Genomic DNA, 23,212 nt, shown 5'->3' with positions numbered 1-23,212 from the left:
TAGGAACCATCTTTGCTTTTTTGGTTTGTATGTGTATATATGTGTTTATGTTTGATAACTACTCTCACTGAGAAGTAGAAAAGCAATTGTAGGAAGCTGAGCATTTTCGTTTCTTATAGTTGCCAGTCATTTAACTTTTAAACCAATGTTTTTCTTATAAATTGGAATGCTGTGGCAGGTAGATTTTAATTCTGAGAGCTAAGCACTATTTCTTATATAAGCAAGAAGTATATTCATGTCTGAATCCTTTAAAAAAAAAAGCAAGGAACACAAACTTTTTTATGTCGTGGGAATTAGTATTGAGCCTGAATTCTTTTTAAGAGGTGAGGAATACAGACTTTTTAATGACTATGTATTTGAATGTTCAATCCATCCAGTTACTAGCTCTTTGGAAAAAAAATTACTAAACTGCTAGAAGCTTTGGTTTTCTCATTTGTAAAATGAACCGTTGTTTTAAGGATTAGCTGAGTGAACTCTTGTAAGGCACTTAGGATTTGGCTGGTACATATATATCAAATCTTAGGTGTATTTATTAGCTATTCTTAAGAACTTTAGTTCTTAAATAAAAAGGACAGAAATATATAAAAGAAGACAGAAAGATAATAAAGCAACAGGGATGCAGAGACTATAAATTTAGACATTCTCTTACGATAACATCCCCATTATATAAGTGAGCAAACTGAATCTTAGAAGTCATTTGAAGTTCATGACTATATAAATAGTAGAGCTGGGGTTTTATTACAGGAGTCTGACTCGAGAACTCAAACTCCATATCACTGTTGTATAGTTTCTTTCCTAAAACAGTGTCTATTTTAGTGGATTCTCTCTCATATTGCAGTCAAAACTACAGAGCAATAAATGGGAATGGTTGATTACTTGTTGGTGTTTAGTGAGACCAAAAAATTGTCATAACAAACTATTTTCTGATTTAGGTGATAATGAAACTTTTTTGTAGTTGAAAAATCTTTTTTAGGGTTTATCTACTTAACTGTTTCATTACATAATTAGCTGTTAATGTGTAGTTAAATAAGGAATGTTTCATCGGACTTTTTTTTAGTATTTGCTATCTCTAAAGGGTGATGTCTGAAAAAATATCTGAAATGACTGCATTTGAACACTGTAGTCATAGTAAGATTGGTGGCGGGTGTTCATATTTGTACATATGAAATATTCTTGGGGTTTGGGAGAGGGGCATTAAGGAGGATATAATTTGTATTAACAAAGCAATTTTCTTTGGGCTATCTACTGGAAACCTAGAAATGATTGAAAAGTATTTTTGTAAAAAAATATTTTTTTTTACAAAAAAGACATCTTTGTAAAAATATTTTTTAGAATGGCAGTACACATAAATTAAGTAGCCCACTTCTTCAAGTGATGTTCAGAAGCAGAAACATCACTTTGATGTTAACAGAAGTTATCATTGATTTTTTTTTTAACTTCTAAATAGGATTGTTTTTAAGCTAGAGTAAATGTATGGGAAATTAGTAGTATCATGTTTTCTGTTTTAAAGGGTTAACCGTTTTTAAAATCATTAATACTTCAATGAAATTTTAATATGTTATAATTGGCATGATATTTATCACATTTCTGTTTATCCAGAATGATGGGAATGAACTATATTCTGTTCACCTGTTTATCTTTTTTTTGTAATATAAATAAAATTTTTAAAGAAATCTGTGCCTGTTTGTAACAAATTTGGCCAATGCTAAAGTATACAATTCAAACTTCCTCTCTAATTCCAGTTCCAGAGGTTTTCCTCCACAGTTTGTATATACCCTTAGGCTCATCAGTGTTTATGTAAATGCATAGACATACATATGACATGTTTAACATCTGCATATTATAAACTATACATACATAATTTTAAAGTTAAAATTAAATCATACTTTACTGCTCATCTGAAACATTTTTAATTTAATATGTGTATCCAATTAGTACACATATAATTGTTTATTGAATATTTTATTATAAGACTGTTTATTCATGTGCATGTTGATAATAGTTTTAGATTTTTTTTTTTTTTTTTACTGTTAATAAAGAATTTCACTAAGCCCTATGAGTTGGTATTATCTCCATTTTAAAAGATGAAATTGAGACACAGAGAGATTGGGTAACTTGCACACCAAGTAAGTAATGGAGCTGGTTTTAGAATCCTGGCAATATAGCTCAGAATCCACAATCTTCAATATTACATTATGCTGCTTTTTTGCCTTCTATTTTTGCTCTGTTTACCCAACTGGAAAAATTTCATGTTTAAAATATATCTTAACTGGGTGTGATAGTACACTCCTGTAGTCCCAGCTGCTCGGGAGGCTAAGGTAGGAGGATTGCTTGAGTCCAGGAGTTCTAGTCCAGCCTGGACAACATAGTCAGACCCTGTCTCTTTCTTAAAAAAGTAAAATCTAATATTAAAACTCTCCTGAGCATAATATGCTATCTTCCGGATACTGGAAATGTTGCTATTACAAATTACATAGCTATGATTTGTAGCTGTGTATAATATAGAAGTAGAAGGTTTAAGCCCAAACCTTACCAGTGCTTCTCAAACTTTAATGTGCATGTAGATCACTGAGTGTGCAGGAGGATCTTGTTAAAATATAAAGTCAGATTCCATAATCTGGAATGAGCCAGAGTCTCTGCATTTCTAACACACTCCCAAGGTGGCCAGTACTGCTAGTCTACTCGTGAGTGGCAAGGATTTAGGCAGTTTATACTGACCTTTGGCATACCTTGTTAGGTATTTTATTGAATCAGTTTCATGTTTTGTTTCTGCTGCCTGTTTTTATAAATTGTGTGTGGTAAAGAAATGGGTACAGTCTTTCTAGTCATTTCAATTCTATATGTGTGGCATTTAACAATAAATGAGAAAAAGAAATTGTGCCTTTTTTTGCATCAATGCACAGTACTTAAAATGAATATAATCACTTATTTGTATACTTAATATGGCCCTCCCACGTATCTCATCATTTTCACTGTTTCATTCTTAATTGAGGGAAGCATAATGTATGTTTTCATTTTGAACGGTATAGCTGTAGTTGAACCAAAAATATTGTTTTATCACTCTTATTTTTTCTTTAGTAATAATAATAATATACTTTACACAGTTACAAAAATCAACACCTGTTCAATGCTATGTGCCAGGCACTATATCAAGTGCTTAATGGGCATGATTTCGTTTTAATCACCAGGACATCCCTCATTTATTCATCTATCAGCTATTTGTGCGCCTCTTCTGTATCAGAAACTGTGCCTACGGGGGGAGGCAAATAAACACAAATTCAGTTCTCCTACAGCTTAGTGCATTGGAGTGGGGGGTGCGATACAATATTCAAGCAATCATAGAAGTGTGGTAGTTGTAAACAAAAAGTTGTTAATTATAGTATTTGCTATTTTCTCCACTCTCAACCATGAAAGAAAATTCTGCTTTTGTCTTCTAAGCTTTTTCTGACTAGCTTCCTTCCCCACCTGACTCCAAGGAGAATTCTTTCTCTGTCTGCTCGGTTTCTGAGCTGTTGTGATGCCAGATCCAACTAATGAGTTAGAACTAATGATGTATAAAATACAAAATTTTAAGACAAATACCTGAAAAGACATTGTTTACATTAATTTGAGGGAGTAAATATTCCCAATACTTAAGATTGTTAGAATTGTTGGTGAGAAAAATTTGAAAGATTTTTTGAAGATTTAGAAGACAATGCAAGACTTTTCTTTTCTTTTTTTTAAGTACCAACATGTGTGGCCCTGACAGAAATTACACCGACTTGTGGCTGATTTGGACACGCTTTTAGGGGAATGCTATTTTTAACAAGCTGTGTTCTCTTTTTTTCTTGTAGCAGTACTGACTTCCCTTTTGATTATTAATCGATAGAAAATTCTTTCTGGTGTTGATCAGATCTATCTATTCGACCTTTATCTATAACACTACATTGTTGAGATTTCCAAAATGTTTGTTTTCCCCATTACTCTTATGATTTTGAGCTTCCTAGGATTGTTTTGAAGATTATTATAAGAAACTTTAGCTTCTCAATATTAAAAGGAGCACTATGTAATTGTTTCTCTTTTAAAGGGAGGATCTGAAAAATTTTATAAATTTTATCTTGGATATTAGTTTATTCATTATGTTTAATTTTAGGAAATGGTGCTCTTGCAGAACATTCTGAAAATGTGCATATTTCAGGAGTATCAACTGGTAAGTCATTTTTTGTAATGTTTAAATTTCATGCATGACTTATATGGTAAATATTGAGAGCCACCTGGTATCTTACGAAGTGATATTTGGCTATAAAAATTATTACTGCTTTTTGCAGCATGTAATAAGGAATGAAGTAACTGGAACATGGAGAAATTCTCATAAGATAAAACTGATACTTGCATGCCCATGGATTGATTATACTTTTCCAAATGGACTGCATAATTATTTTTTCATACAAACATTGAACCTAGGGAAAAGTTAGCTCAAGTTGAATTAGTATTTTCTTTCCATATAAAGGTATGTGAAATGAAATTTACTGAAATGTGATTTTGAATGCTATCCCTAGGATTAGAGCCTTAGAAATTAAGCTTTTTGCTTGATTTTTAGATTATAGTACTACTCTACATAAAACTATTGTATTTGAGCACGCAGTTTATTTGCTATTAAAAGCAACCCAATATGCTTGTGTCCATGAAATTCAGAAATTCATCATTGAGGTAAATGTATTTTTTGTACTCATCTAGGCTTTTATAACTTATAATTACTTTATAACTTTATAATTACTTAAAGACTTATAACTACTAAAATTTTTATTCATAGGTCACTTCCACAACTCTGTTACCATTTTTGCTATATCAACCACAGTTACTAGGAGAACTAAAATATTTATTTTTGCATATATTGAAATAGATTTTCTTACTATTCATTTATTATTTCCCTATATTGATAAGTTTTGTGTGGTTAAAACTGCACTTAGTGTATTTATCAATCCATTGATTAACTTCTTTGTGTCATCTTGTAATTTATTTGGTTCTTTTTTCCTCACATGAAGCAAATCTTGTTCTTTTGTTTTATGTCTGACTTTGTATTTAGAAAGTTTATAGACTTAAGAAATACTCTAAGGATTAGTATGCTCTGGTCAAACACATCAACAAGCCTAGTTTCCTGAAAATACAAAGCAAGTGCTTCAGTGCCTGCATTAATTTTTTTTCATAGTTTGTTTCACTTTTTAAAAAATATGTTCTCAAATGATACATAATTGTATATACCAAATAACAATAAGGTTATTTTAAAGATGGCCTTCTCTCTTTTTCTTTGCATTTTGAATAATGAGAATTATAACTACTTCTCCAAGTTGTAGCTATAAAGTATGCTTGTTTACAAACATTTTAATTTATACAACCAAATGGTTACTATTTAATTCAGTAGTTTTCAAAAATTTTGGTCTCAAGACCCATTATAAACTTTTAAAAACTACTGAGGCCTGTTTTAGTCTACGTGTGCTGCTACAACAAAATACTACTGTGAATAGCTTGAATAACAGACATCAATTTTTCTCACAGTTCTGGAAGTCCAAGATCAAAGTACTGGCAGGATTGGTCCCTGGTGAGACCTCTTTTCCTGGCCTGTAGATGGCCACCTTCTCATTGTGTCTTCACATGGCCCTTTTTCTATGAATGTTCAGAGAAAGCAAGAGGTCTCTTGTGCATCTTCTTCTAACAAGAACATCAGTCCTATGGTATTAGGGCCCCATCCTTATGACCTCATTTAACCCCAGTTACCTCCTTAATGGCTGTATCTCCAAATACAGTCACATTGGTAGTTAGGGCTTCCACATATGGGCTTGAGGTGGGACACAATTCAGTCTATAACAAGGACTTAAAAGAGTTTTTGTTTATGTGAGCTACAGCTACCAGTATTTACTATGTTAGAAATTAAAACTGAGAATTTGTTTTAAAACTCATTAGTTCAATTAAAAATAACAGTAACCTATTGCATGTTTACATCAATATGTACTATAGTTTTATGAAAAATATATTTTTCAAAACAAAAAACATCAATAAGAACAGCTTTGTTTTATAATTTTGTAAAGTAATGATTGGCTTAAAAGAAGATAGCTAGATTCGACCGGGCGCGGTGGCTCAAGCCTGTAATCCCAGCTCTTTGGGAGGCCGAGACGGGTGGATCACGAGGTCAGGAGATCGAGACCATCCTGGCTAACACGGTGAAACCCCGTCTCCACTAAAAAATACAAAAACCTAGCCGGGCGAAGTGGCGGGCACCTGTAGTCCCAGCTACTCGGGAGGCTGAGGCCGGAGAATGGCGTGAACCTGGGAGGCGGAGCTTGCAGTGAGCTGAGATCCGGCCACGGCACTCCAGCCTGGGCGACAGAGCAAGACTCCGTCTCAAAAAAAAAAAAAAAAAAAAAGAAGATAGCTAGATTCTCATATCTGTTTCTGCACTCAGTCTTTTGCAACATCATGCTTTGTTTGACGTACTAGGAGACAGACCAGTCTCACAGTGATGTGTAATTGGAAAAGAGAGTAATATTTTAATAGCCTTTTCCAGATAATCGTAAATATTCTGTGATACTAGACCAAAACTCAAAAAGAGGTAGTTTCTTTAAGGTTAGTTGCAATGTGGAGTCTAACACCATATCATTGAGCATTTTGTGCTCTGTTACATTAAAATCTAATTGGGTCTTTCTTACCCTTTGAATCAATTTTCTTACCATGTATGATTTTATAATGTTCTTTGATCACTTGCAAATGCAGATTTGCTGAGTTATGCAGATTAATACAGAGTATAAGAAGTTATGAAAACTTGGAAATTTGGACAGATACAGTACTATGTTCTGAATTTTGTGTCAACTAATCAAGAGTTACATTATACTTATTTTTAGCTGTTTGCTTGTGATTAGACCACTAGGCTCTTGTTGAGCATTGATAATACCCTTCAATAAATTTCTGTTTGAAGAAAGAAATCAGAAGTAAAGATATTTTACATTTTTTAATATTTTTTTCTTCTGAATTTCAGATGCATATTTAGAAATACGTATTAGCTTGCTAGGGCTACCATAACAAAATGTCCCAGACTGGGTAACTTAAACAACATGAATTTATTTTCTCACTGTTTTGCAGGCTAGAATTCTGAGATCCAGGTGTCAGCAGGGTTGGTTTCTTCTGAGTTCTTTCTCTTTGGCTTATAAATGGTGCCTTACTTTCTTCACATAGTCTCCCCTCTGTGTGTGTTGTCCTGATCTCCTCCTCTTACAAGGACACCAGTCGTATTGGATTAGGGCCACACATATGACCTCATTTTAACTTTAACTCTTTAACTCTGTAAAGACTGTCTCTCCAAATCCAGTTACGTTCTGATGTACTAGGGTTAGACTTTAAAATATGAGTTTTTGAGGCAACACAATTCAGGCCATAACAAAATGTGTGTTTTAATTAAATATATTTATATGTCAATAAAATACTCCATTTCAGAAGTGAGTAAAACCTTATTCATGGCTTATTTTTTCTAAGTCTCATCTTACAAAATCTTTCTAACATAGAATAGGAAGAATAATACATGAAATCTGTTCTAATTATATTATTAAAAATAAATGGAATTATATTATTAAAAATAAGTGGATGCTGTCTCCAAAGGTATGTCTGGGTACACAGAGTCATTGCTTTTTTTTTTTTTTTTTGCCTTTTTTGTTTTTTTTGAAATGGAGTCTCACTCAATCTGTTGCCCAGGCTGCAGTACAGTCTCAGTTCACTACAACCTCTGCCTCCCGGGTTGAAGCAATTCTCCTGCCCCAGTCTCCCAAGTAGCTGGGACTGGAGGCATGCACCACCATGCCCAACTAATTTTTGTATTTTTAAGAGAGACATGGTTTCACCATTGGCCAGGCTGGTCTGAGACTCCTGACTTCAAGTGATCCGCCCACCTTGGCCTCCCAAAGTGCTGGCATTACAGGCATGAGCCACCGTGCCTGGCCTCATTGCATTTTTTTCTGAGGCCAGTATGGAGCTATAGATGTGATGTTTAATGGAGTATAAGTTTTCTGAAATCCTTGCATCCCCAGTAGAAACTAGGGCCCCTTCAGTGCTGGTCTAAATGGAGAGCTAGCCTTTGGAAGAATCTCAAAATGCAGGACTTGCTTTCTATTGAGATCAGCAAGCAACAGAAATGGTGAGATGCTTCAGTATTCTATGCTACCATCTATTTCTGCTCTCCCCTGCTCTTTTCACCTCTGCAACTCCATTTGCCAGTGCTCAGTGCCCTGCTCGATTGTCGTTTGCACTTTGGAAAGTATATTGATGATTTTAGAAAGAATTTTAATTGTCTACACCTAGTGTTATCAGGTAATTTGTTTTCCAAATCAGGACACTTTGAAAGCGAAATAATACATTATTTTTAATTATGCTGCACCAGTGACAGAACAAGAACTGTTCTGGACAAATCAGGCTGTATAGTCACCCTGTTGGCAATGAATTCAATTCATTTAACATGTATCAAGCACCTGATAGGACCTTGTGCCAAGGAGGGTGGAAGTAAGTGGTGAGTAAAATATTCTGTCTCAAGGAACTTATCACTTAATAGCAGAAGTAAATGTGCAAACCGTACCTATAATATGATCTTAATGTACTAAGGCACATTATGGCAAATAATGAACACATTAAGTTAGAATATGAATTTGTAAAAAGCCTAGTTATAATATCTGGTAAGTAGTAAATGACTTAATATTAACTTTTCTTATTTTATTAATTAGGCATAGTATTAATTAAGTGCTTCATTTTGTTTACTCATGAATTTTTTGGGGAATTACTAATTTCTAATTAATAATATAGTTTTGGTTCTTGTGCTTGGAATAATTTGTTCTGTTTTTAATATTCTGTTTATTTCCATCTTCTTCCTCCTCAAATCCTTGCCAGGAAAGATAAGTCTTTGCCTTTTTGCTTGTTCTTATGCTACAGGGTTGGCATAAGAAATTGTAGTTAAATTATCAAAAAGTGTGTATCTAGTTGTTATATAATGGGAAAGAATATTGGATAAAATCTAATTTTTGTACTTTTTTAAAAATTTAGTACTTTTCTTGGTCCAGAATTTTAAATCTCCCTTCATATATTAGAGAAAGGAGAAAAGACAAATGGTATTTTTATAAATTTAATAATATATGAAAATCAGTATGAATTGTACCACAGAAACTGCCAAGTAATTTAACTGCATACACGAGAGAGTAGGAAGGCTATTTTAATCACTTTTTAAAAAAATGTCTAAATTATATGTTTCTTTTTGAAATGTTTAAAATTACCAAATTACTGCTTATCTGCTACATAGAATGAAATATATCTTAGGTCAAGTTGATTTACCACAAAGCCCTTGTACACATTAAACACATGTATTTGATTTTTTAAAATATATCTGCTTTAACCTGAATTACTCTGTAATCTATGATATTGACTTTAATCAGGATATTCTAGAAATAATTTATGTTCTCCTTATTCTTGATTACTTCTAAATCAAGTTTTTTGTTTTCACAAATTCTATTTATTATACAAGTTTCATTAAACATTTAGAAAAAAGCATTAGAAAATCGCCCATTAACCCTACCTTCCTAGAATAATTAATAATAGTATATTAAATTTCTTATTTGTCCTTTTGTGTACATACCTTAAAAATAATTCTATATGCATTTGAATTATCCCTAATTTTATCTCCTGCTCTATTTAACACTATATACATTTTTTCCCTTAGTCTTCATATCCATTATTGTAATACCTGCATAAAATTTCCATCACGTGACTTCATTACAATGGGTTGTTTCCAGTGGATTTTGCCTAATTTGGATCTTGCTCAAGAGATATATTCATATACAGTTGACTCTTGAACAAGATGGCAGTTGGGGCACCCTGCATAGTCGAAAAACCATGTATAATTGTTGATTCTCCAAAAGTTTAAGTACTCACTAGCGTGCTGTTGATTGGAAATCTTAACAACAACATAAACATTCAATTAAATTTATGTACGTTATATGTATTAAATGCTGTATTCTTTTTTTTTTTTTTTTTTTTTGATACAGGATCTGGCTTTGTCACCCAGGCTGGAGTGCAGCGGCATGATCTCAGCCCACTGCAACCTCCACCTCCTGGGCTCAAGCCATCCTTCCACCTCAGCCTCCTGAGTAGCTGGGACTACAGGTGCTCACCACCATGCCCAGCCAGTTTTTGTTTTTGTAGAGATGGGGTTTTGCCATGTTGCCCAGGCTGGTCTTGAACTTGTGAATACAAGTGATCTCCCCACCTCGGCCTCCCAAAATGCTGGTATTACAGGTGTGAGCCACCGTGCCCAGCCTTAAATGCTGTATTCTTAAAGTAAGCTAGAGAAAAGAAAATGTTATTAAGAAAATCATAAGAGAAAATCCATTTACAGTATGCTACTGTATTTATTGATACTGTAAGTTTATATTATCTATTTACAGATGAGTCATCTGTCTGATAAGGTGGGCAGCTGCAATTGCAGACCTCAGTCTACAGTACATATCAAGCAATTCAGCTTTTTCTTGTGATGTTGTGACTTTTATTTGCTTCTTGGGAGCACTTGCAACATTACTAGTGGCACTTTGTATGGATCCCATGGTGTTATTTGGGGTTTATGGTATTGCACTAAACAAATGAAAAATACGTGAGAACCACCAGAGATCACATTATACTGTGACACACAATTTACTGGAGATACCAACTGCTCACATGAAGGTGATCAGCATCACACAGCAATTTAAGCAGATACTTGCAAATTGAGCTCACCAAAATAGCAATGGGAGGTGGCTACAGAATTATTAGTTGTATAGTATGTCCTATAATTAATTTTATTCAGTTATGATTTAGTATTCATCTTTATACTTCTCTTGAATGTAAATGGTGCTGTGTGTGGCCTGCAAGTGTCCGTGTAAGTTTTGATAAATTCTAACTCTTTGTAATAGGTTAGTGTATTTTTTATGGTACTAAATGATAAAATAGTATTTTACACACATATGTATTCATGATATACCTAATGTTTTTTCAAAATTTCCAGTCTGTGATTTGTCTGCAAGGTTTTTCAAATTGTCACGAATCTCCAAAAAATTTTCCAGTGTATTTATTGAAAACAATCCATGTGTAAGTGAACTCACACAATTCAAACCCATGTTGTTCAAGGGTCAACTGTATATCTAGCCTTTTTTATTTCTAAGAATATTTCCTTAGCATATATTTCTGAAAGTGAAATTACTGTATCACAGGTCATAAATAATTTAATGACTAGAAACTTTCTGACAGATTGCCTTCCAAAAAAGATGTAGTAATTTACACAGTTGTCTGCATTTACTTTCAGTATAATCATGTTTTTCTTGCTTAACTTTTTTTCTTATTATGTTTCCGTTAAAGTCTCAACCTTTTATTTTCTGTCAAACTGTTAAAAATAAAAAAGGAACATTTTCTTTTCTTTTTGATTCATGGCCTGGAGTTGTGACATTTCAAAGAATAAGAGAATGAGATTTGCTTTCCTTTATAGTTAGGCAAAAACTAGCCTGAAGTTTATAAAATATTTTCTGTTTGCTAATAGGAACAGATGTTAAGGCTTGCTGCTTTCTCAGGCAGAAGCTTTTTCTAACATAGGAAGATTAACATGGTATTTCCAATTACCAATGATACAACTTCCAAATATTCCTACTTTTTAATGATAACTGAATTCTGAGATTACCTTGATTTTGAGTCTACTCTGCATTTGACTTGAAATCTTTTGTCAGGCAAAGCTGACATTTCTATGAGCTGAGAGAGAGAATATTTACTTAGGAATTTCCTTTCTTAATCCTTATTCATATTAACTAAATTAGCAGAGTATATAAAATAGACTTCAGATAGTTTTTAAGTATTGTTTAGGCTGTCAGAATTTTATTCTATCAAAGTCATCAGCCTTTCTTGCTTTTACGTATTTGCGTTTTATAGTTTCTATTCTAATATTCGAAGGCCTAGCACATTGCTAATCCTGTATGCCTTTTACAACTGTTAATTTGGTTGTGGCCTTTAAAATAGGGACATATTTTCTAAATTGCAGTAACTTTGCTTTCAGATTAGTTAACAACATTTTGTAATAATGGCGAGTACTAAATTAAAATAGCTTTTGTTTTTAACCACAGCTTTGGGCTTAAATATTTTAACATGGTATTTTGAAATTTTCCTGGAAGAACATCTAGTTTGATAAAGCTTTTATTATCCTAGAATGTTTAAGATCTTCCAAATAAAGAATTTGAAAGGAAATAAAGGTTAAATTGTAATTATCTCTGATAGAAGTTTACAATTATTTTTTAAATATAGAAAAGTTACCTGAATAAGTAGCAGGTCAAGTGGTCCTTTGCACCTTTCCTATGTAATTTTAATATTATTTTACAGTTATTCAATTAAGTACCTGGACCTCTTGCTAAATTTACTAAGAAGAATTTCACTAGTTCTTTTGACCACCGTTATAAAAATGTCTTTCATCCATGTTTGAAATGAAGAAAAGAAAGAAGGCTTATTACATTTTAGTTGATTATTAATACATTAGGGTTTTTAGGATTTCAGAATATAGAAATAGAACGTAGTGTGAACCCAAGAAGCTATCCTTTGTATAAAGAAAATGAGTAGGGAATATGAGACAGTACATTCTTTATATAAAAAAAATTACTATAGGATGCTAATAATTTTTAAAGTCATTGTCTACCTTCAGAGTTTACTTCTGAGACACTTAAAGTTTTAAAGTAGTGAACTCCCTTTAAGTTTTGGAAAGGAAACTAATGGTGCTATTATTTCTATATTATGTACTCTCTAATCTTGTGGCCAATGTCTTATATGAAACATCTTTATGTTATATAATTGTAACCTATTTTATATTATATATCAAGTATTTATTGAACAATTATGTATTTATAACAAAATAATTATGTTATATTTTTATGTTACATTACAGGTTGACTATCCCAAATCTGAAAATCCAAAAATCAAAATGCTCCAAAATCCAAAACATTTTGAGCAACGACATAACACTCAAAGGAAATGCCCATTGGAGCATTTCACACTTCAGGTTTTTGGTTTTGGGATGCTCAGCTAGTAAGGATATATCTGCACATATTCCATAATTTGAAAAAAAATCAAAATACTTCTGGTCCCAAGGAATTTGGATAAGGAATATTCATTGTATGTTGTAATAAACAATAACCCCAGCGTTAGAGCAGCACATGTGAGTACCAGAACTATAGACAGAACAGTTTGTATTGTGACAGAGTATGCAGTGCTTAGATGGTAGAAGTGAAGTTCATCTGGATGGATATATCCATTTCATTGAGTGAGCCAAACCTAGTGAAGGTAAAAAGGCAAGTTCTGTTCAAGCATTTGACATTTTCTTTTCCAATCTGTAACTCTGGGAATGACTCTTCAAAGTGTGATAACATGTTGGTTATCAGTAATTTTTGCCAAGGCATGAATTTGAATTGAATGTACTATGAAACTGTTGTGCAAAAGCCAGTCACTTGGTCAATAAGCAAACTGTACTTGGGTATCAGTTGACTAATAGCCTGTTATAAGTAAGGGGGTGATTTGATATTAAACTGCAGTAATGGAAATACAGTATCCAGAACCAAGCAGATGATAGTTCTTCTTTAGTATTCATGCAAACATACTCTGGTATTGTTTATTTCTGGGTACCACCCTTGACAAAGGACACAGTAACTGGAACACTACTAAAAACTGTGTCAAAGCTGATAGAGATGGGTTACAAAACCATGAGCTCCAAGGCCAGTTTGTTAGCTTAAGTGATGATTTCTGCCTTACCTTTTTATGCTTCCAGCCAGAGTCACAGTAACCTTCAAAAATTAGTAATTTTTCCCATTCTGGAAATAGTAGTAGTTTGCTTTAGCCTTTTAGTCTTCTGTAGTGCTTAAAATCGGAAAATGTAGGTACCATGTCAGTAATTTTTATACGCTTGCAGGAAAAAAAATTGCCCTCATAAGCCCTTTAAAAATGGCATAAAAGTATGCATCTTCTCTATTCATCTGATGTTATGCATTGTTAGCAAAATCCTAAATTATTCTTACTAAGAAGTTTCAGGGTGAAGCTGGCTAGTTAGTTCCATTTTAGGTGGGTATATTCAGTGTCTTTGCTCTTCTCATCTTCATTCATACTGTGCTATGACCCTGTGTTTTTTTTTTTGTTCTTTTTTGTTTTTTCTCCTTCTCTATCTATATTTTTGTCTCTTCTGACTTTATGTTTTGTTTTATTGCCATATAACCCTTGATTATAGTTTGTTTGTTCTGAACATTAGTGCTTTCAAGATACCAAGAAATTACCTGCCTTGATTACAGCCGATAGCCAAGTAAAATATTTTGGTCCTTAAAAAATGTCACTTAGAATAATAAGAATAAATATATGGCTGTATTCAGTCTTAAATGTCAGTACTAATGCGGAAGAATATTCATTTAAATTATAAACAGCTGGATATAAGATTTCCTACTTGCCATGGCACTTGTAGTTTCTAATAATAAGTCTGAGAGTAATGAGAGTCCTAAGTGAGAGTGATGGATTAATATCATTTTTTTCTGCTTGCCTGATTCTTGACTTTCAAGTCATAATTAAAACCTTTCCCATCTTAGGCTAGTAAATATTGCTACAAGTTGAGCATCCCGAATCTAAAAATCTGAAATTTGAAATGCTCCGGAATCTTTTAGAGCACTGACATGATACTCACAGGAAATACTCATTGAAGTATTTCAGATTTTGGATTAGGGATGTTCAACCAGTATATATGCACAAATATTCCAAATTTTGAAATCCAAAACACTTCTGGTCCCAAGCATTTTGGATTAGGGGTACTCAACCTATGTTCAAGTGCTAGTTAATTATTCCCATACAGGGAGAAGTTCAGTTTTCTAACTTCTTTTTTAAAAAGAATGAAGTTTGGAGTAATTCTAAGGAAATCTTACTCATGTTCAATCTCTGTCCCCTTCCAACTCTGTCCATCCTCAAAATGTTGACTGTTGTGACATTTCACATTATGACGCAGCTTGGCTCAGGTGCCAGGGAGTCAGAAAACCCCATTTAAAGAGTCTGGAGGGTCAGAGAAATCAAGACACTATTTAGGCAACAAGCGCAGTCAAGATACAGGAAGAGGACTTTTGAATCAAGTCATTTCTGCCTAGCTGTGGGCATATGTTTCCGGTTCAGGTTACAGGGCCTAGTTATGTTATACATGACATTTCAATGAGGGCAACTATAGTACTCTAACTTATTTTTCTTGCATATTCCAACAGTTGGTCACTTGCCATGTATTCTCAGTGGCCCATAGACTCTATGCTGAATATGCCTGCTTTCCAAACTGTCCATTTTTAAGTGTCTGTCTGTTGCTCTTCCTTTGAAATGTCTCCCTCAGCCTCCACTTCATGCCCTTATTGCTTCTATTCTACTCCTTGCCCTAAGCATCTTACCCATAATTAACTATATATATATATGTTCTCTTATTAAAAGTAGGTTCTAGAATGCTGTTTATAACATTTTTAATTCCAAAGATACTAAGAAGCTGGTCAGTCCTGCCTATAGTTCTTAGATAATGGAATCAATCTTTAGAAATTTCAAAACTACTAACTGTACTTACGTTCTCTGTGTTATTATAGATTATCTACCCTTTTAATCCATGTTAATGTAGGACCAATAGTTCGTTTTTCTAGAATAGACCACTTTTGTCATTTAAATGCTATTGAAGCGGCTCCCTTCCACCTCCCTGGTAATTTTTCCAGATGTCATAGGGAGTTCTTTAGTGGGCAGCAGTTTGCCTTAGTGGTTAAGAATACAGCTTGTATGAAGTCTCTTGCCTGAGTTCCATCCCAGCTCTGACACTTACAGCTTTTTTGTGACCTTAGGAAAATTACCAAATTTCTCTATGCCTCCATTTTTTTCTTATCTGTTAAGTAGGGATAATAATAATAAGCATTAAAGTACCTGACAGGTAGTAAGTTCATTAAGTATTAGGTAATTTTATAACATTATCATCAGTTGTGGATCCAGGGCCTGCATACGTGCTTCACTTTAATGATACTTACAGTCCTTGGACTTAGAAACCATACATTTCTGACTTGAAGCAGAAATCTCATCCTCAGCACTGTGTGTCATACTTAGTCTCTAAGTTTTCAAACTGCTATTTCCTAAATTAACAATAGTCCAGGAGGTATCTGATATCTGATGCTAGTCATCTAACTACAGACTCTGGTTTTTCCATGTTTGGGTGCCTCTAGTTGTTTGCATAAGCATAGTATTTTCAATGTATTGGATGATTCCCTTGTTAACTTTGAGAATAATTTTTACTCTAATCCCATATGGCCATTCAACAGACACCATTTGCTTACCAAATTTTTATTTTGGAGATGGTGGGGTTTTTTAGTACATTTATTTCCATTGGAATCAAATCCTTCTTACTAGTTGTCAACACTTGGAATTGCTTTTGTACTCATCAGCCATAATGGAATTAATATTCTTTATAATACACTCTATACAGTACTCTGAAAAATGAGATGGCCAAATGACAGTAACCACTGTTACCTATATATGCTATTATCCTTTGCTTATGAACAGAGTGAGCATGATTTTACTCTGTTGTGAAACTTTCATAAAGTAAAATTGTACAAAAAGATGAGTTTTTATAATTGCCTTTTAGGTGATCTCTTTGCCTCACTGGTTTCTCTTCCCTCAATAACCTTTACAAAATACTTGGATCACATAACTTCCTTTTGTAGTAGGTCTATCTTGGCTTGACTACTGTCTATAGAATTGGGTCATTAAATTCTTTTAACTAGTTTAGAGTATGCTTTTCTGTAGCTCTACCACCTTCTCTTCTATGAAAGAAATCGTTTGTGCGTAGTCAAGCAGAACCTTCCCTGTTCTATACTTGGCATAATGCAGGTTTTTGGTCAGCCTTTGTTTCTGTTTAATAACACCATGTGTTTAACTGAACATGTGGCACTTTGCCTAAAATTACTTGTTATGCATTATATCATGTAGTACTGTATTATCTGGTATGATGTCATATTAACTATTAAATGCTTCTTGAATTCAGTTAAGAAGTACATGTCATTGTTATAAAACTATAATTTCCATGAGAGCACGAGTTCTCTATTTCTTTTGTGCCCTTCATATGTGTCTTAGGAAGTTAGGTGGTCAGTAAACATAAACAGACACTTACTTGCATTTCAGTTTTGTGATTTATTAAAATCAAAATCACAAAGATTTCACATAACTTAGTCTCAACTACTTTTTGTCATAAAGTATCAATTCTTGTCAGTTTAAAAAAACCCAGTTCTTCATCTGTGGAACAGGAAATTGTACTTTTTCTTTGACAGTAGTTCAGCTCTAATTATAAATATCTTTACTTAATGTTTTTTTCTGTGATTTTTTAGGTGTTTTGAAACTATGAAATCTCAGATTGCAAGACAGCTTGAAATTATTTTGAAGTGATCCTCCCTCTTTCATGTGTCCTCTTAATAGAGGTTGTTTGAGCACTTCCAATTTTTTAAATAATTGATTTAAAGATAATAAGTATGATGCATTAATCTAGTTTTAAAACAATAGTCCTATGCTTTCTGTAGGATTATTAAAATAGTATAAGTATAAACATGAAGAGTCTTCAGTGTTTCTTCATCAGTTGATCTTGCCCTGTTTTCTAAACTATACAATGAGATCTTTGTATTTTAAACGAGAAAACTAAAACCAAAATCTTAAGAACTCCGTCAGAGAATCTCTACCTATTCATTCTTCAGTTAATTCTCCCTTTCTCAATTGACAGCATACATGATAAATTTTAAAAATATGTATTCAGTTAATCTTTCATATAGCTTAACCATTATTAGCATTATAATAATGTCATTGTCTTTTTCCTATACACTAGATCAACTAAATTAAATAGGCTTTTGTGGGGGCTAGTCACATAGCCTGTGTGTTCCTACTGAAAAGATGCTATCCACGTTTGAAAGTTGCTATCTTTTGAATAAATATTTAGAACCTCTTTAATTTGGGGATTTCTATTTCTGGGGTTATAGGAAATTTATAAAAAGTAGAGAATGTAGATCGTCATTATTCAAAGTACTTGAATATTTGTTTATATCAAAAGATAACTGACGAAAGTAAATTAAATAGATGATTTAGTTGATACTGGCTGGGTGTGGTGGCACACACCTGTAGTCCCAGTACTTTGGGAGGCCAAGGAGAGTGGATTATTTGAGTTCAGGAGTTCAAGACCAGCCTGGGCAACATAGGGAGACCCCATCTCTATAAAAAAAAAATAGTAAATTTAAAAAGTTGATACAAGTAATTAAGAGATATATTAAGGAAGCAAAATGAACAAAGACTAACAAGGCTTCTGAGAAAATAGTGTTGGCGTAGATCACTTACTACTACATACCTTTTAAGTATAACCCTAGCAAATAAAATATCAATCCAGATACTACTAGCACAGTCAAATACCTGTAGACATTTACAATTAGAATCAGTCTATATTCTGCAGCCATATATGCATAGGTTCATGCTCCCCTACTTAAAGGTATTTGCTTCTAATGGAGACTAATTTAATCAAAATTAAAAATACACGTCAGGCATATCCCTCATCAATTGTTTTGTTTTCATAGTGGTGTGATGTCTTCACATTTCCATCTGCATTTTGCAACTTCCCAGGATAGCTTAATATAGACAAAAACCAAGGAGTTATTTTAGCCAAAAAAAGTAACCACATTTTGCAATAAAGAAAGGCAGTTTCTATAGGGTTTTCATATTTTTTCTTAAACTCTGAAAACTTCTACTTCTGGTTATTTCAAATCATTAGCATGCTGGGAATAAGATCTTACACAATTCTGCATAGTACTGACAAGATTTATTTATTTGCCAATTACATATAAACTAATTCTTAAGGAAGAATTAGCCAGATCATAGCTGAAATAACTATGTTTAAGCAATAGAAAAGGTATGAATAGAATGAATGTAAGCAAAAGAAAGTCAAGTTTGATGTATTTTAAACTGGGAGGATAGTCAAAATGTAGAAAGATGAAGTTCAAGCCATGTAAATTTTGATTTCAAACAAAAAGAGATTTATTTCCTAAAGTAAAGTTTTGTGAGTATGTGTCTCAACCTTATCCTTCCCATGGCTTTTATCTGTGTCAGGTTAATCATGACATATTTTCTCATTCTTTGCAGTGCATAACGGTGCCTAGCACTTACTCAGTAAACAATCCCACGTCCTCTTTCAGTCACTGTCCTCTTTCTTAGCCTGAAAACAGCCTTAGTAGCCATCTCAATACAGCATTCCAGGCATTACTACCAACCCATCTGATTTGGCATATCATGTAATATTGTTTACTGACAGTTTACTGTAATGCAAGCAGTGTGCTATGTCTGTTACCAAAATAATTGTATATAATCCTTGGAACACCCTGTGTACTAGTATTTTAATCCCCATTTACAAGTGAGGAAATGGAGACTGAAGTTTGTTTTTTTGTGTGTGTGTGTGTTTTTTTGAGACAAAGTCTCGCTCTGTTGCCTACGCTGGAGTCAGTGGCACGATCTCAGCTCACCGCAACCTCCGCCTCCCAGGTTCAAGCAATTCTCCTGCCTCAGCCTCCTGAGTAGCTGGGACTACAGGCGTGCACCACCACACCTGGCTAATTTTTTTTTTTTTTTTAAAGTAGAGACGGGGTTTCAGCATATTGGCCGGGCTGGTCTTGAACTCCTGATCTCATGATCCGCCCGGCTTGGCCTCCCAAAGTGCTGTGATTACATGCATGAACCACCACACCTGGCCCGAGACTTAAGTTTTATCTATTTTATCAATATTATAATAATAAGCCACCTCAAATCTATAATGTAAAATGAGTAACAGTAGTATAAATATAATAAACTAGGAAAAAGGAAATTACAGATGATAGTAGGTACTGGAGCTGAAGTATTAATGATAAGTTGGGACTGGGAAACCATTTATAAAGCTTATAAATAATGAAAAATAATGAAATAATGAAAAAATGGAAGACCCAGAGGAGATCCTTTGGAAGATTGGGACAGATTTGTAAGAGATAAAACAGGACTTGGTTCCCTAAGACGTGGAGAAGGCAGGCTCAATTTCTGACTGAAATTTCCAGTTTTAATCTCTGTGAGGCCTAACTTATTTCCTGTCCTTAAAAATTCTTGAAAACGCCTGTGGTATTCTTCAGTTTCTTTTTCCTTAAGTACCTATTCCATCAATCAAATGCTGCATAAGACGACATAGATTCAGAATATAGGATATTCTGAAGACGAATTTGGGAAACACACAGGTCTGATCATGTTGAATTTGAGGTTAGAATGTCCAGTGGGCATTTGACTGTTCAAAGCCTCTGGGTTAAAAATTTTAAACTCTTGACCATAGTTGAAATTGTAAAAGCGAATGAAATCTTCTATTGAGAGTGAGAAGAGCAGAGGGCTTTGGAATTAACCATGAAACCAGTATCAGGGGCTGGCTGGCTGACTGGCCAAGGACAGAGGATCTAGTGCTAGAAAATTAACACAGAATAGAGTTAGAAGGAGAATCAGAGGAGGTGATATCCACAAAGTCTGGGTAGTACAGTTCCAAGTCTGGGTAGTCAGTGTCAAGTGCTCCAGAAAGATCAAGTACCTTGGGAATGAGTATCCATTGCATTTAGCAGTGAGGTCACTGATGACCTTTGCCTGCTAGCGTGGTTTCTGTGGAGATAAGGTCAGAATTGAAAGTCTATTTCAGTGGGTCAGAGAGAAAATGCAAAGGAAGAAAATGAAAAATTTATCATTGTATCCCAGTGAGCTATCAGAAATATAGTGGGAAGAGATGCATGATTGAGGGCTGAAATAGACCTTAGAGGTATTCAAATAGCAACTCCTTATTTCAACATCTGAGGAAATTATTAATAGCACCCCCCAAAATTTAGTAGTTTACATTGTGATAGAACAGACATTGGCAGATAGACAGACAGCGTCTAGGTCTTCTCATTCCAAATCTGCCAGTATACAAAGGCAAACTCTTAACCCAAAAAGGAGTTAAAAATTGCTTTAATAGTTTCCTTTGACTTTTGAAATGTGTTCTTTATTAGGTATAGAAAGGAATACATTATGGCTGTGCTAGAGCATATTTGTCTACATACTCAGTGTATTGTACATGCGAAAATAGGTTGATAAAAAGCCACTGGCTAGATCGGGAACCAAATTCCAAATTCAGTCATGTTGGAAATATGCATAACTAAATCAATATATATATTTATAATTAATTCAGTAAGAAACTTTAGGATACTATGGTTTTGTTTTTGATTAGGAAGAATCATTAATATTTTAAAATAATGTTATAAAAGTACATATTGAATTAGAAATATAAATATTGAATCGTATAATAACCAATGTTATTTAGGGGTGGTATGTCTTATCCTTGGGCAGTTGTATGAAAATAAAATATTCACAAAATGTATTTTTGAGTACCATACTAGGTGAATCATTCGGTAAATATTTGAGTACTTAAGATGCTACCACCTATGGGTTTCTCATGTACTTGAAATTTTTTTCCTAAAACAAAACCTAATAAAATTCTTTCTAGTTTTTCCCTATAATTAGAATATCGATTTAGTCAAAGGTTAGGAATGTTCCATATTCTGGGGAAAGGGTAATGATTGTTTTTGGCTGTTTATTTATATGTTTGTTTATATTTTCATGAACTTGAGATTTCCTTTAGCTTACTACGACTCCAGAATGCTATGGTAGGAGATAATGAAAAGTCTCGCTCTGTCACCAGGCTGGAGTGCAGTGGCGCTATCTCAGCTTACCGCAGCCTCCGCCCCTCAGTACTCCAGACTGTACTCCATCCAGTCTGGAGACAGAGCGAGACTCCATCTAAAAAAATATCACTCAGGTTCAAGCGATTCTCCTTCCTCAGCCTCCTGAGTAGCTGGGACTACAGGCGCACCACCACACCCAGCTAATTTTTGTATTTTTAGTGGAGACAGGGTTTCACCGTGTCCGGGAGAAAAGAAGGTGTTATAAATAACTTAGCTATCCTTTTATTAAATTATTGTAATAACAACTCAGAGCAAAGTGGAAGCAAACTGGCAGTTTATTATTAATAAACTCTTTAAAAAGAATTACATTTGAATACATTTAGTCTTTTTCTAAAACATCTTTTATTAAAATTAGAAATTTTTTGTCAGGGAGATTTACTAATGAAACAGCAGCAAAAAAAAAAAAAGGGAAGCTTTGACTATGCCTTGGCAATGAGATGAATGCTAAGCCCTTGATGTGTCTGTGTGCTGTATGCTATCAATCTGTTCTGAAAGCGATTCAAAACAGATTCCCTTTGGCAGTGGACCCTGATTCCAGGGCAGATCCATTTTTAGATATGAACTTTTTTTCTGCAGTAGAATATACTTTTAAGGCTCTGATGGCATGTTTTCTTCAGGGAATAGGTTATTCTATAGAAATAAGGATTGACTTCTAAGTAACATAGCTTGTTTCATTTTGATCATTATGGATAAAATTCTTTCAATTACATAGTATACTTCCTAGCATTCTTAACCTAAATTGAACAGAGTATAAGCTTTGTTACGGGAAAAAAAAAAAAATTGCCGTGCATGGTGACATGCTGTTTGTTGTCCCAGCTACTCAGGAAGCTAAGGCAAGAGGATCACCTGAGCCCAAGAATTCAAGGCTGTAGTGTTCTGTGCTAATGCCTGTGAATAGCTACTGCACTCCAGCCTGGGCAACATAGTGAGATCTCATCTCTTTAAAAAAAAAAAAAAAATGCTGGGCATGGTGGCTCACGCCTGTAATCCCAGCACTTTGGGAGGCCGAGGCAGGCAGATCATGAGGTCAAGAGATCAAGACCATCCTGGCCAACCTGGTGAAACCTCTTCTCTACTGAAAATACAAAAATTAGCTGGGTGTAGTGGCTCGCGCCTGTAGTCCCAGCTACTCGGGAGGCTGAGGCAGGAGAATTGTTTGAACCCGGGAAGCGGAGGTTGTAGTGAGCTGAGTTTGCACCACTGTACCCCATCCAGCCTGGAGACAGAGCAAGACTCCATCTCAAAAAAAAAAAAAAAAAAAAAGTTATTTTTCCAAGTTACAATTGTAATAGTGATATTTGGCCATCTCTTGGGTTACCTGATTTTTAAACTACAGCTGAACTTAAAAAGCACTGGAGTGCAGGCCGTGT

The 23,212-nt window shown here is 34.1% G+C and overlaps 1 protein-coding gene across 2 annotated transcripts in view; it reads left to right on the top strand.

The window, feature by feature from the left end:
- The window catches only part of LRP12 (LDL receptor related protein 12), a 94,626-nt gene that overhangs the window by 47,491 nt on the left and 23,923 nt on the right, over positions 1 to 23,212 (top strand). The window contains exon 2 of one of the 2 annotated variants that reach the window (XM_003903054.4): positions 4,133 to 4,189. The exons of the other annotated variant lie outside the window; for it this stretch is intronic. Coding sequence (XP_003903103.1) covers positions 4,133 to 4,189 — 57 coding nt within the window. The remainder of the gene's footprint in view (positions 1 to 4,132; positions 4,190 to 23,212) is intronic. 2 annotated transcript variants of the gene reach the window in all.

The sequence above is a fragment of the Papio anubis genome, chromosome 8, assembly GCF_008728515.1.
Source record: "Papio anubis isolate 15944 chromosome 8, Panubis1.0, whole genome shotgun sequence".
NCBI classification, from domain to species: Eukaryota; Metazoa; Chordata; class Mammalia; order Primates; family Cercopithecidae; genus Papio; species Papio anubis.
This window is presented reverse-complemented; position numbering and strand designations above follow the sequence as displayed.